The 15,675-nt window shown below is 32.2% G+C and overlaps 2 protein-coding genes across 2 annotated transcripts; one reads left to right on the forward strand and one right to left on the reverse strand.

Moving 5' to 3' along the window:
- Positions 1–1,346: 1,346 nt before the first annotated feature.
- Positions 1,347–5,405, forward strand: LOC125849333 (eukaryotic translation initiation factor 6-2). The gene is made up of 8 exons (XM_049529405.1): positions 1,347–1,439; positions 2,138–2,185; positions 2,261–2,357; positions 2,717–2,802; positions 2,900–2,944; positions 3,863–3,993; positions 4,522–4,632; positions 4,935–5,405. Exons 2-8 carry the CDS (start codon positions 2,176–2,178, stop codon positions 5,190–5,192), a joined length of 738 nt encoding a protein of 245 aa, XP_049385362.1. The 5' UTR covers positions 1,347–1,439; positions 2,138–2,175; the 3' UTR covers positions 5,193–5,405.
- A 294-nt stretch (positions 5,406–5,699) lies between these two features.
- LOC125849321 (uncharacterized) lies at positions 5,700–10,583 on the reverse strand. The gene is made up of 8 exons (XM_049529389.1): positions 10,450–10,583; positions 9,728–9,901; positions 8,370–8,781; positions 6,661–6,828; positions 6,444–6,575; positions 6,278–6,359; positions 6,094–6,207; positions 5,700–5,980 (listed from the first exon to the last, which is right to left on the reverse strand). The coding sequence occupies exons 1-8, from the start codon at positions 10,517–10,519 to the stop codon at positions 5,852–5,854; spliced, it is 1,281 nt and encodes a 426-aa protein (XP_049385346.1). The 5' UTR covers positions 10,520–10,583; the 3' UTR covers positions 5,700–5,851.
- Between the last annotated feature and the right edge of the window lie 5,092 nt (positions 10,584–15,675).

Here is a 15,675-nt window from a genome sequence, read left to right on the forward strand (position 1 = left end):
TTTTTTTTTTAAATGGGATAGAAAAAAAGAAAATGAGAAAAGATTACAATGTGGAAACTGCTCAACATCTCCTCTTCGACTGTACCATAGCCTCAAATTTTTGTGGCATTAACTATGCCACGTAAAAAAACTAAAATTAAAGTGTTGTCGAAAAAAAATGATCATTCCTTTTTAAAAAAACTAAAAAATAATAATAATAGTTCATTCTTTTTTAAATGTGTGTATATATATATATATATATATATATATATATATATTCCCTTTCGCTTACATATACATACAATAAAAGAAGAAGAAGATAATGACATTAAGTTAAGCTCCGTGACATAACTTCATGGGACTCCATATCAGAGTCGTTTATGTCCCCAAAAGATAATCTATCAAACAAAAAAATCTTTGATAAAATAAAACTTCTTTTCTTTATTTTCCTTTCTCTGTCTCTCTTTCAAAGAAAGGAAGGATAGAAAATCAATTTATGTTAAATATATGATAAATTTATTGAAATACCATTTTCTATTCGTTTGACCATGTAAAATGAAATAGTGATATGAAGTTAAAGTTTTGTTTTGTTTGAATATGCTATTTAAATTTTAAAGTTATATTATTTTTTTGCTAGTAAACATAATATCTCATAAATTATAAAAACTATTAAAATAACACCAATTTGTTATACAATCTTACCAAATAAGCAAAAGTTCAAAACATATAATACACAACTATCACAAAGTTATTCTAAAAAAAATACAACATTTATTGATTGAACTTTAGTTAAATATAAAATAGTAAAATTGAACACGAATTGTAGTGTACTACTTCTTTATATAATCCTCTCACATAGTACGGACTACTGACAATCTCCTCACATTCATCATGCATTTCTCAATATAAATGGTTTAAAGGTTGCTAAGAGTAATAATATCAATTATAAATTTAATTGGTGAAAGTAATAGTTATATCTGATATAAATAGTTTAAAGGTTTGTAAGAGTAACAATATCAGCTATAATATTCTTTACATATAAAATAAATGATTATAAGACATAAAATAAAATGATGGACTTTTTATTTTTACAAAATACAAACTTAATAGGTTAATTTTTTTTATTTGAAAAATATAAAATTATAATATAAAATTAAATATTCAAACACTCATTTTAAATTATGAGATAAAATCACATATCCAAGCGCTAACTTCGTAAGTGTTTTTATCACATGTATCACTCACTTTTCTTGGTTAGCAAACATTCTTGGGGTTCAAGTAAAACCAGGCCCAAACCCTTGTTAGCATTTGGACTATATAACCAAATCCTAGGCCCAACTTTCTCTATATATTTCTCTCTCTTCTCTCTCTCTCTCCAATAATCAAATCGCTGCAAACGTTCACCACTAACCTGTTCAGCCGCCGAGTTCCTCAAAATATCTTTTCCGCCCAAATCAATCGTAAAGTTCCTCTCTTTCTCTCTCTGCCTTCCTGTTTTTCACGACGCAAAACCCTAATCATGATTTATTTAGCGGTCTTCTTATAATCTCTCCTGATTTGTCATGATTTTGTTTTCTGGTTATTTTTTGTTTGTTGTCTGGTATTTTTTCGAAATGAAAAGGAAGAAAAAATGAGTTCAAAGATGAAAATTTTATTCAGTTGTAGATTTCTGGTTATTAATTAGATTATCTTGTTGTCTGGTTATTAGTATTACTGGTAACTTTTTGAATGAAAGCGAAAAACAAAAGAAAAGATGAAGTTCAAAGATGAAATGTCTATTTAGTTCCATATTCTGTTTCTTAATTAGATGAATTTGGTGTCTGTTTATTAGTGTTATTGAGTATTTTTCGAATGAAGGAAATAAAAAAACAAAGAAAAGATTAAGTTCAAAGATTAAAATTTTATTTAGTTCTTGGCACCTAAATTTCGAAAGATTTTTCGATATCTAACCAGTTCGAAATTAGCATTTAGAGAACTTTCCATTGCATACTTTTCATCTCAAGTAAATACACAGCTGAATGGATATAGAGGATTCATAAAGTTGAATCCAGCTAGTTTGGTATTTGGTGGAGTCTATTAATTGAACATCATATTAGTGTAGAATTCTCTGTTGTTATCTTCCTTTGTTAATATTTGTGTCATTTTTGGTTATTGACAGATCTTTCAAGCTCCAAGCAATTCTGTTTTTTACAAGCAATGGCAACTAGTGAGTTTAGTCAATTGCCAGATTGGATATTAACTTTGTTAAGTTATTTTTCTAATGATTTTTACATAATTGCAGGGCTTCAATTTGAAAATTCATGTGAAATTGGAGTGTTCTCAAAGCTGACCAATGCATATTGCTTGGTAGCTATTGGGGGTTCTGAAAACTTCTACAGGTTTGTTTTTTCAATCTTCAAGTCATCTGTTTCTTAATAGTATTTGGTAATATTGGAAAGTTATTTAGTTTGAAACTAAAAGATTTGAAAAAGAAACATTGGAGCTGAGCATTCAGAATTTCCAAGATGAGAACAAGGAAATCAGAGATAAAGATTGAATAAGTACTTGAGCTAGGAATATGGGAAATGACAATGAAGAAAGTGGGAAAAGGATAGTGTTTTCCTCGTTCACTATTTAGCAACTTCAAAAATTGACTCCAATGTCTAGGCACAAAAATAAAAGTTGTACCACATTGTTATAATCTAGTTTTCAGGTTCTCAACTCAGTGAAAATGATGTGATCTGTATATTTTTTCCAGCACATTTGAGTCCGAGCTATCAGGCATTATCCCAGTGATCAAAACCTCTATTGGAGGAACGAGGATAATTGGAAGACTCTGCGCTGGTACTTGACAACAACTCTAGCTATCTTGGAAATTTAATGTCTAGTTTCTCAGTGATCTCTATTGGTTAACTAATTTCACTTCTCTGACTATGTGTAGGAAACAAAAATGGCCTTCTCTTGCCTCACACTACTACAGATCAAGGTAATAATATTTTCTCCATGCTCTAGAAATATCTTTCTTATATGCGTAATGTGATTAACAGTAATTTCAACAAGTTTTGCGCTTGTAAATCTTTGAGATAGAGATCTGTAACTGGACTAGTAGTCAATATGTAGAAATCCATGTTTATGTGCATCGTGTTATTTTTAATTAACAGTGTTATCCCGGTATACCATCGGGTACTTATGTTTTATCTATGCTGTGGTATGAACCCTGGTATCAGAGGTTCACACCCACTTCATGGCCACACCCTTGGGGCTCCTGGGTGTGTTCTACCGTTGTTTGTTATGATGATAAGTCTTAGAGATACTTTTGGTGGTTTAATCATCTGTTATACTTGATCCCTACATATGTATTACCTATATTTTTTTGTCCTTGTGTATGTAGTATGTACCACCTTTCTTGACTTATTTGTTTTTCAATTAGCTTTATCATATGAACTTAGATCTTGTTTGGGTTGACTGATTTCAAATTGGAGAATTTGATAACAATTTTTATTGCCTATGTTAAACTTGACAATATGTAATTGTCTTTACAACAAAATAAGGGTTTGGACCTTCAAAAGAAAAAACAAGGGCTCACCTAAATTGATGGAAGTTCTGAATCCATGAAATATGCTAAAAAGCATAACAATTCCTTGTGTAGCATTTGTGGTTTTATATTTCCTTTTAATTTATGTAGTAGGAGCAATTGATTGACAACAATAGTGAAAATGAGAATGCGTCAAAAAAACTTGAACATACTAGTCCTTAATTATCACTCGATATCCCATGCTCATTTAGTGTGACAGAAGTTTTGCGTGAAATATTTAAATTCTTCCCTCACTATAGCTGAATGGACTCCTATCTGCTCATATCTTTGACTTTGGTTCTGCCTTTTTATTTATGTTTCTGCTGGTAGAACTTCAGCATTTGAGGAACAGTCTGCCAGATGGAGTTGTGGTCCAGCGCATTGATGAGCGATTATCTGCCCTGGGCAACTGCATAGTTTGCAATGATCATGTTGCTCTGACACATACGGATCTTGACAAGGTAATTAATCTGTTTGGCTACTTGTTGCTGCAAATTGGAATGATATTGTGTAGATCTCTGATGTTTATTCCCCTTCCTGTTTATTAATGTCGAGGCATAAGCCAATTATTGTGTATTTTTGGATACACATGGTTGGCATCTCGTCTATAGTTTGTCTTATATAGAGAACTCAATAACTCGTGAGATTAAACAAGTTAATCCTTGTCATAGAGTATTGCATTAGTGTGTTGTTCCAATGTTCTGGAATGTGTAATGGGTGAAAAGTTCTTCACAGATTATAGTCTCTACTAATGCAGTATAATGCTACAATGTCTGTAGAAGTTCTCTACCTTATATTTTGCTCAACTTTGTTTATTTTATTCCTAGGTCAAGTGTTTATGCTCCTCATATTAGTGCCCTCATCCTTTACTTTTTGCGTTCTATTCCTATTGTTTTTACCTCAACTAGCTGCGAGCTGTGAGTTGCTCTTCTCATCATTTGATTAATTGGGTTCTGTGACCTAAGATTGTCAAATGTTATTTTTGTCAGGAAACCGAAGAGATGATTGCTGATGTTCTTGGTGTGGAAGTTTTCAGGCAAACAATAGCAGGGAATATTCTTGTTGGCAGCTATTGTGCTATCTCAAACACAGGAGGTTTGGTAAGTAGGCAATCTTAAATGGAGGGAACCGGGGGATGGGAGGAAGGGGTGGGTGGGTGGGGTGACAGGAGGAACAATCCAAATGCATACACACAATTGCATAAGAAGTGTTTTCACAATACTATCATCACTTAATCATTCAGTTAATTATGTGCATCGTCACACCAGTTTGTCACTTATGTGAACATTGGGTGCTGGTTGTTTTCACCATGTGATAACTACAACTTGTTACAGGTGTTGGGGCTAAAATAGAAATATGTTGTTTCGTTGCCTCATTTCACTAAGATTTCTTTTTGGAGCAGGTACATCCTCATACATCCATTGAAGACTTGGATGAGCTTTCAACTCTTCTTCAGGTTCCTCTGGTTGCAGGAACTGTGAACCGCGGTAGTGAAGTGATTGGTGCTGGATTGACTGTCAATGACTGGACAGCATTTACTGGCTCGGACACTACTGCAACAGAGCTATCTGTTATTGAAAGTGTTTTCAAGCTGAGAGAGGCTCAACCTACTGCTATTGTTGATGAGATGAGGAAATCATTGATCGACAGTTATGTCTAAGTTATTATTTAAATTGCATGTACTACAAAATTCTGGGTGGAAGTTTGAGTTGCTGCTTTAATTTTGTGTTTCCTATGTTAAAAGGTCTCACTTCATAATGCAGATTTATGTTTTTTTTTAATCTTAATTGCGTTTTCTGTTTTTTCAAGTGTATAATGTTAGTACATTTGAGTATAAGAATTATTTATCTCCATATAATATTTTCCATTTTCATAGTGTATTTTATTTTGAGTTTAAAATATTGCGTATGACTTGTGGCCAGTTGACTCACTACAAGAACTTACGTATCATCTTATTGAAGTGGGATAAGAACATACGTGTGCTAGCTTTGAACATGGTAAAAGTCTTCAAGGGCAACAATGTTTTTAAATTAGTTAATTTCTACATCTATAATCTCTGCATTACTAATTCAGATTGATTGCATAACCATCTTGATAAAAGGACATCATTTAACATGGATTCCTAAAAATAATATTGTGTAAAAAAGCAATTTAAAAAAAACATGTATATTTACATTATGCCGACCACGATTAACAAAAATACATAGTAAACATCAATTTGAGACATGGAGTAAGCCTTAATCAACCACCATAGTCCCAAAACCTAAACCAAAATAAGCCTTAAATCCTGCACAAATGCTATGTCACTGGCAAAGCTAGCTAGGGATTTATACACACTACATCTCCGTCATCTAGGAGGCATTCATCAGAATCATAAGTACTTCCACAAGATTGCACTTTTTGAAGAAAACATTCCAGCCGTTCAGGAGTAAACCAATCTTCTGTCATCTATGAAACAGCACCAAATTGCAAAAAAAATCCCATTATAATGATGATTACACAATTCCCTGATATGTAGAAGGCATGGAACTGGTATCAAAGTATCAGAGAGAGGAACTCACAAAGTATGGGTAGCCCTTTGAAATGCTGAAATTTTCTGGAGCACTCTCTAAGAAGAGGTTTATATAGTACAAAACAAAATTGCCACAGTCTTCATCATTTCTCTGCTGCGGAACCTGAAACTTTTTATATGAGCAAGCATCGCAAAAGGACTGAGATTAGACGACAGAGACAACATATTATCACCTTTGGAATCATTAGGGGGATTTTCATAATCTGGTCCTTGGTTTCTGGCCTCTGTTCTGCCTTGAATAGGTCTACAACAAATCTGCAACGGGAACACTGCTATCTTAATGGATTATCATTTCAAAGTAAGCCCAGAATGGGACATTAGGCTGAGAAAAAAAAATACTTTCTGATCCCAGGGTCAAATCTCTCAGGGTTTGCCATGTGCAAAGAATCAAGCAACAACATACACGGACTTCTTTCTTTAGATTGTAAACTTTCACCAAGGTGACAAAAGATCAGGAGACTCCAGTGACCCCTGGCAATGTGGGGATTCAGTCAGAGACATATCTAAAATGTAGAATTCTGCAGCATACATCTAGTACATATGAAGAAATACTTACCAGAGAACAATGGGAACAAAAACATACTCTTTTGAGAATATCTTCTTTTTCGCAATCCAGTTCAACACCTTAGCTTTGTGAGAACGTTCTGAGTACAAGGAGAACCACAAGCTGTCAAGGTACGTAAATGTGTTTCTCCTATCTTCCGGATGCAATTTCCATATGCTCCTATATAAACCACCAAAAGTTAGGCTTACAAAAAAAGTGATAAGAGTTTGTGTACCAAAGAAATATGGTGGTCTTAACATTAAGGGGTGTAGGAATTGGAATGTAGCTTCAGTGGGAAACTGATCTGGCAGCTTGCTTTAAAGGAAGACTTGCTATGGGTAAAATGGGTACATAGAATCTACTTTAGGACAGATATCAATATCTGGAATCACGGGCTCCCTTGGATTGTAGCTGGTATTGGAGAAAATTGAATCCACTGAAAAACAGAATGAGAGAGTGGTATGCTCAGGGATGTTACAACCTCACTGCAAACGGAACTTACTCTATATCTAGGAGCTACATTGCACTAGCTGGGGATCAGGTGAAGTGGGATGTTGCTGAGCTTGTCTGGATTAGTGTCTCTTCTCCCAAGCATAGATTTATTGTGTGGCTTGATGAGCATCAAAGGCTGCTAACTAAAGGAAGACTAGCTCATATTTATAAATATGTTGAAGATTGTAATGTTGCTTGTGTGATACACAAGATGTGGAAACTAGCCAACATTTGTTCAAGGACTGCCTCTGGTTCAGATTAGCAAGAGATGAAAATCTCCAATGGTTTGCCATTGTTCTACCATCTGGAGAAATCAAACAGGTTATGGAGATGATCATGAGAAGGCATTGGAAGAAATTCAAGAAGGAAATTGTGGCAGCTATTATGGGAGGATTATTATATCACACTTGGAGGGCTAGAAACTGGAGATTATACTAAGGAGTTGGTGTACAAAGAAGTGATGTTCTGGAGCAAATCAAACTGGAAACTGTAAACAGGATAGAGTTTTTAAAGCATTCAAAGCGTGCTCATAGGAGTAGGAATTTTTGGCAAAAATTTTGTACCTAGTTATCTGTTTTTCTGAGGCCTGAGGATCATCACCACTGGTGATGGACGAGGTGCTCTTAGCTTGTATTTGTTCTTGGTTGTTAATGGTAATTTTAAAGTGTTACCCAAAAAAAAGAGTGATAAATATCGGTGTTCTTAAGTCTGTTTGGTTCTATAAAGAGGAGGAGATAGCAAAGGAGAGAAAGTTCCATTGGTAGTAATCATCATTTACCTCGGGCAGTTTGAAACAGATGGAAATGAAGTAAATATGCTTCCTCCTTTCTGTCAAATCTTGGAGGGGCTAAAAAAGCTTATTTGGAGGGGTACTGACCTCTCTACATTTAGCACAGCCCAATACAAGAAGCATCCTGCAGGGTACGTGGAAGGGCCACACCCTAAGGGTGTGATGTAGGTAGCCTACCGTGATGCATCAATGGCTGATTTTTACGACTCGAACCGTGCCCTATATAGGTCACACAGAGACAACTTTACCATTGCTCCAAGGCTCCCCTTCACTGACCTCTCTCCATTTACTTCTCTTTATCTTTTACTTCCTTACCAAACAAGGAATTACCTTTTTAACTTCCAGTTTTACTTACGCTCCACCAACCTTTCCTCACCCCAATCAAATTGCATTAGAATATGACATTTTACAGGAAAAGGATAAAGCAATAAAAACTTACTCCAAGTAAAGCTCAAATTTCGATGATCCTAACCCCTTTTGACTGTTGTTCCTCCTTGATTGACCATGACAACGAGAAGCACGCTGTGGGATAACTTCAGAATCCGTTGAATCAGCTGTTATCTTACTTTTTGATCTTTTTCGTGAATGTGGTCGTGGTTTGATCTGCGAACAACAAGAAGCTTGCTGTGGGATAGCTTCAGAATCCGTTGTATTAGCTGTTATCTTATTTTTTGTTCTCTTTCGTGAATGTGGTCGTGGTTTGGACTGCAAACAACAAGAAGCTTGCTGTGGGATGACTTCAGAATGGGTTGTATCAGCTGTCACCTTACTTTTTTGTGTTGATGGACGTGATCGTGGTCTGAACTGGGACCAACTAGGGAGTTCTGTATGATTCCTTTCCTGGTCAGTCGCTGTGGTGAAAAATTGAGCAATCAGCTTTGCAACTTTGAAATAACTAGCACACCATTTTCTGGGAGGAGGAAGCAAGATTGTTCCTTCTCACTCACTTTTTCTTTGATCAGGTAAAGTTAGATTTCATTCAATATGCATCCAGGGAATAGTACTGAGTACAAAAAAGAAGTTAGCTCCTGTTCATCCTTAAATCCTGTCTTCTTTCTTGTTCTTTTAAAGTAAGATACTCCTATATAAAAACTCAATGCTGTTTCCCACCCCCACAAATCCTAATTTGGAAAAAACTGACTAAACAGATATGTGACTTTCAAGGTTAGAATGGACAATATCATTGGTCAGTAGCTTAATCATTGTTCTGACAGCAATTAAAGAGCTAAACCCTACCACATCACCCACCCCTACAAACGAACACCCCCTCAGTGCAGAAGCTTCTAATCTTAGAAGAGGTTTGTTATCTAATACATTGGTTCCATTGTTTTGATCTGTTATGTCTCAGTCCTTGGGTGAATAGTACGTATGTAAAAAAAGCATATAACAGAAGTTCTCTGTTAATTAGGATAGAACTCAGTGAATCTACGACAGCAGCAAGCTAACAGACAATACAAGGTATTAATGTGCCAAGAATTCATAGGTGCGAAAAAGTGCAAATACGAAATTATAAGGACTAGAAATGTACCTTACCCAGAAAATACATAGAATCTTACACCAGAGATTGTAATTTAACCCTCATTAGATAAACTCCTTTTGTCCCAAACTAAAATCAAATAGGTTTTATTTAAGTATTGATCTGAATTTGAAGAAAATTAATTTTACATCAAATCAAATAGACAATATGAAGGTAATAATGTGCAGATAAATGCTTATTCCAATAATTGTTCGAGATAAGGATACACAAGTCAGCAACCTGATAAAACAATATCTAAGATTGCAGGATATAAGTAGTACCAGAAGTTTGTAGTCCCTCCTTTGATTTTTGGCGTCGAGGAACATTTTTAGACAATGAGTAGTTTTGATACAAATTCCGTGTTTCTCCAGGTACATGGATGCCATTTAGCTTTTCATTTGCAGGAGCATGCATATGCACTTGCTGATGATTCACAATTCCAGGTGCAGAAGATTCTACAACAAACCAAGAAATAATTCTGTGATTTCATACTAAAAATGAAGCATACTACAAAGGACTCCCTCATTTTTCTATAGAAGTTGACACCATAAAAACCCAAAATGATCTGGAAAACACCAAAATACTGCGTAAAAGGGTTACTATGCCTGGTGTTGCCAAAAACTAAAAACATACATGCAAATATAAGTTGCTTTGAGAAAGGTTTTTGTACTTGCTTCGATTGATACAAACAATAAAATCAAAGAAGTTGTTGTAGAAGAAAATGTAAGGAGACCAAGTTCATTTTCCTTCCCAAGTCCCAAAGGTTAATTTTTTTTCTTTCAGTGGAGCATCTAACTTCCTTTTGCTTATGGAATCAACAAATGTAAAACATCATCAAGGTACTCACACCTACTAACTTATTGTTACCATAAATTCTACTACAATGTCACAATTTTCCAATACTTGGATTAGCATCCAGCCCTAGTTCGTCGTTCACCAAAAAAAAAAAAAAATCAATTTCAAAGTGAAATTTAAGAACTTGTGAGCAGTGAAGTTTGATTACCTGAAGGATTATGAAGAAGGAGGTTGTTGTTAGTGTTCTTCATCTTCACTCCACGCTCCCGCTTTGACATTCTTCTCAACTGGACGATGACCAAATATCGCCCTCACTGTTAAATAAGCTTATTCTTAAGTTTCAAATTATTTATTTTAGTTATCCTTAACTCCAGTAAAACCTCACTTAATTTATACTCCATAAATTAATAATGGAATAATCTCTTTAACATAATATTCTCCTCCTCGTATCCTGATTTGGGTCAATGAAAAAAATCATATATTTCTATAAAATAATAATATACTTTAGAAGACCCATATATAAATATATGGTCTTATTAATACTATAAATTAATAGTTCTTTAAAAGTACAAATATATATATAAGACAATTTAGTGAAATATGATTCTATTATGTTTTATTTTTTGTTATCTATCTTCCTCCCCCGTGATGTTCCCAAAGCGATAGCTGTCATTTTCTTGCTTTCTTCTTGTCTTGAATTTTTATAGAACGGCTTTATATCAGGTATAGTTGGTTAGGATGAAGCGTTAGTAGATATAGCAAGTGTGCCGAGGATGCGGCTCAGATATAGTAGGTCTGGACGTCTAGCATGAAAGAGCCTTCTCTGGTAGCAGCACTATACCTTATTAGTATCTCTCTAGCCTCCAGCCTATATAAGACGTAAAACACATATCTAACTTTTCTTATTGCATCAAAAAGTTTGGGTATTGTCTTTTCGAATTACACCATAAAATTGTAAAGAGTTCTAGATGTGATAAATGTTTCCTTACGCGTAACTAATTCCAAAGGTATTGTATATTCTTCAACTTCATCATCAATATTGATGTATTCATTGTACTTTATGTATAATAAATTATTTTCTTTATGTGAATTCAATAAATATGATACATAAATTAGTAAGATATAATAATTTGATGTGATCAAAATTAACCTTCATTGAATCTCAAAACACTCTTTAAATTAATAAATATTAATTTATTAATTAAATAATACATCTACAAAATAATAATATTTCATTATCCTGCGTATAGTATATTAATTTAGNCTCGGATATAGTAGTCTGGACGTCTAGCATGAAAGAGCCTTCTCTGGTAGCAGCACTATACCTTAGTATCTCTCTAGCCTCCAGCCTATATAGGACGTAAAACGCATATCTAACTTTTCTTATTGCATCAAAAAGTTTGGGTATTGTCTTTTCGAATTACACCATAAAATTGTAAAGAGTTCTAGATGTGATAAATGTTTCCTTACGCGTAACTAATTCCAAAGGTGTTGTATATTCTTCAACTTCATCATCAATATTGATGTATTCATTGTATTTTATGTATAATAAATTATTATTTTTATGTGAATTCAATAAATATGATACATAAATTAGTAAGATATAATGATTTTGATGCGATCAAAATTAACCTTCATTGAATCTCAAACACTCTTTAAATTAATAAATATTAATCTATTAATTAAATAATACATCTACAAAATAATAATATTTCATGATCCCGCCTATAGTATATTAATTTAATAAGGTTTTACTGTAGTACTTTTGCTCCTTAACACTACAAATAAATAAAATAAGGGAAATTTTCAAAATGTCAATATTTTAGCATTTAAAAGGACCTCTTAGCCACACTTTTAATATTTATTAAAAATGTCAAAATTTCAGTTTGTTATGTATCTGATTTATGTTTTTATTATTTATTTTTACTAAAAGAATACATTGTTTAAAAACAGAAAGGAAAAATTTAGGGGAGATAATATTTTTAAAAAGGAACATATCACTTGAAATTCTCCGCAGTTACAAAATAAAAAACAAACGACATAGTAGCATCTGTTGATAATGTAATTTTCTCATTATCGATTTTCAAATTTCCATTGATAATACTCAAATCTTTGAATTGTTGATTTCAATTAAATTCTATTTTTTTTTCTTTTTGGGAAGAAGGTTTGGAACCTAACAAGTCAAAAAAAAAAAAACATTGACAAGCAGCTTTGGAGAAATTTAAATTGGGAGTTGAATAATCAATCAGTGAAATACAAAATTGAAACAGGTATTAGTTAATTGTTTAATCCTTAATCTGTTTCTAGTTGATTATAAATTGGATATGAAAAATCTTCATAAGTGTAAAGCGTATCTATTTCCTTGAAAATTGTATGTATTATGAACAAGGTGGTAATAATTAGTTTTGATGGATTCGTTTAATTTAGATTGGTGAATATGAAAATAATAACGGATTTTTCGAAGAATCACTTTTTTGTTTGACTGTTTGTTTTTAGTTCTTTGAACAAAATTGTATCTCTATGGGGAAAACAATAATAATTGTACTATTTTTTTCTTTGGCGGATTGTTTTTAGTTCTTTGAACAAAATTGTATCCCTAGAAAAAGTCATGATAAATGTACTGTATTTTTTTTTTCTTTGACTATTTGTTTTTTGTTTTTTGAACATTTCTATTAGAAAAGCTATGATCGATGTACTGTATTTTGTAAGTGTTTGATTGGAATACAATTTTTATTTTTGTTAAGAATACAAATATATTGGCGGACATATAAGAGGATTGTAATTGAAGGGCTACAATTTTGTTCAAAACAGGATACAAGTACCATTGTAAATACATATATTTTTAACTTGAATACAAATCTGTTAAAATCTCTAATTCTGTATTTATTAATGACTTGGGTAGTTTTTTTGTTTGGATTACAAAGCAAATATGGGAAGCATTAGTTTTCTAATAATGCATTCTGAAAGATGGAACGAAGAAATTTGCTACATTGATTACACAATAGAGGCAATTATGATGAAGGAATATGCGATGTTTAGAGATTTAATGGATGAAATTGTTAAATAGATTGATGTTGATAATTTTGATTGTCCTTAGTTTTTTGTAATTAATGTTTTGAACATCTTCAGATGAAAGTTTGTATTTGTCATTAATTATGTATTCATTTTAATATATTACTTTAAATTGTCCTTGCATGATTATTTGACTTGCATTTCTGAAAGTAACAATGGATACCACTATATTGATTTCAAAAGTCTTTAATGATGTATAGAATATAAAATACAAGGTTAATTTATAAGAAATATAAAATTGTATTGTGAAATACATTAAATACAAATCTTGTTGGTATACCATTTGGCGCACAAATTTTAAAAGAACTCAAAACCTTTTTTGGTATATAAATTGAAACCTAAATACAATATGAGCAAAATGAAATACAAAAACTGTTCATATATAATTATGATGAATGTAGATAGAATGAATACAAAAATAAACTACAATCTGATAATTTAGGTCTTATATTATGAATTCAAATTTTAATTAAATTGTTTAGAAATAATGGTGTTAACTCAAATCGTATATGTATTTTTAGAGTTGTATTATTTTGAAATTGAATTTTAAAATAATCAAATACATTATTGAATACAAACTTTGTTGGTATACCATTTGAAACACGAATTTTTAAAGAACTAGAAACATTTTTTGCATATAAAGTGAAATCTAAATACAAGATGAGCAAAATGAAATACAAAAAAATATTGATAAACAATTCTGATGAGTATAGATAGAATGAATACAAAAATATACTACAATTTCGTAATTTGGATCTTATATTATGAATTCAAATTTTAATTAATTGTATAGGAATAATGGTGTCAACTCAAATTTTATCCTTATTTGAAACATCAGTAACAATTTGACTTGTTTTAGTTTATTTCAAACCATAACCGTTTGTAATTAGTACTCTATGAAGAGATTAAAAAAAAATGTAATTAATGAAATACAATAATATATGTCAAACCTTTTTATTGATAAATCAATATTTCATAAGGTTTAAACAATGATTTTGCTTATTTATGTCAACGCCTGCATGCGAGAGAGAGGATGTGTGGCCAGTGGCGTAGCCACATGGTAGTCAGGGTGTCCAATTCGTCGAATTTTTTTTTTGTATATACAAGTAAAATGATATACGGAATGATTGAATAACATATTTTGGATACCCTTAACATAACAAGTTGTTATAGCCCAGTGGTTTCACCGCCTTAGAATGAGGAAGTGCTCGTGTGTTTGAATCTCATCACTAGTTCTATTTTTAAAAAAATTTTGTTGTGCTATTTCTGGATACCCTTTGTGAAATTTCTGGCTCTGCCAATGTGTGTGGCGTGGATATGGGTGTCAAAATGAGTCCAAATATAGGTTACCTGTCCAATCCGTTCACGATTTTATTGGTTGGGCTCAAGATAAATCTCAACCAATTCAAGTCTTAACCCATTCTTCAATTGAACCCAATTTAATTTTCAATTTCAACTTATTTTAAGACTCTTTATTTGTATTGATGTAATTAATGCATGTTTCACATGTAGGCATGAAGTGCAATCTATTTTATATCTTTTAGGATTTATCTAATTCAAATTGTGGTTATAAAAAATAAATAACAATATGTTAGGAATATTGAGATTAAGTCGATCAAATTAGACGAATCATGACCCAATCTAATTTTTAGTCAATTTGAACTCAACTCATTCGAACCAAAGTAAATTTAGATGGGTCATAACTCAACCTAATTTCTATTTCAATCTATTTTAATATTTTTAATTTCAATTCAACCCGTTTATTTAACACTCTTACGTGGACAATGGAGCAAGGGCAGTAGAGGTGTTGAGATGTTATGAAAATGATGAGGAATTAACCGTTACTATATATTGAGCATAATTGACCTGCAACGCCAAATTGTCGTTTTATTCAATTGTGTGTCCTAACTATTACTGAGATCGAGATAGGTGAAACATTAGAAATGAGGGTTCAATTAATACCACTGTAGACAAAAAAAAAATGTGTTGGTAATTTCTTTTGAATTTTGATTTGTTTAAGCCTTAGTGGTTGAGTTATTATTTACGTATATTGAGTGAGATAGTAGGTATTTGATGAAATAGTTATAATATATATGTAAATTAATTTAATATGTAACTTTATAGAATACTTGTGTTGATGAAGATACAAATGTCCAATAAAATAATTAAAATTTATATTGATTAGTGCCAAAGTTTATCTAATAACTATCGAAGATAATAGGTACATGAAATAATTTGAGGAGTAAAAACTNTAGAAGTTTGATAAATTATGAGTACTATGTCTCAAGAAAGATTAAATAATTAGCTATAATAAACTTCATAAAAAAATATATTCGAATTTAAGGCCTCCATTCAAATTTGA

Source organism: Solanum stenotomum, chromosome 12, assembly GCF_019186545.1.
Source record: "Solanum stenotomum isolate F172 chromosome 12, ASM1918654v1, whole genome shotgun sequence".
NCBI classification, from domain to species: domain Eukaryota; kingdom Viridiplantae; phylum Streptophyta; class Magnoliopsida; order Solanales; family Solanaceae; genus Solanum; species Solanum stenotomum.

Bases quoted from the DNA above. Each gene is read 5' to 3' on its own strand.
- LOC125849333 (XM_049529405.1), top strand. The intron at 2,358-2,716 runs GTTTGTTTTTTC...TATTTTTTCCAG, and splicing joins GGTTCTGAAAACTTCTACAG to CACATTTGAGTCCGAGCTAT. The intron at 2,945-3,862 runs GTAATAATATTT...TTCTGCTGGTAG, and splicing joins TCACACTACTACAGATCAAG to AACTTCAGCATTTGAGGAAC.
- LOC125849321 (XM_049529389.1), bottom strand. From the start codon at position 10,519: ATGTCAAAGCGGGAGCGTGGAGTGAAGATGAAGAACACTAACAACAAC. The intron at 6,576-6,660 runs GTAAGTATTTCT...CCACATTGCCAG, and splicing joins TTTGTTCCCATTGTTCTCTG to GGGTCACTGGAGTCTCCTGA. The intron at 5,981-6,093 runs GTGAGTTCCTCT...GCTGTTTCATAG, and splicing joins CAAAGGGCTACCCATACTTT to ATGACAGAAGATTGGTTTAC.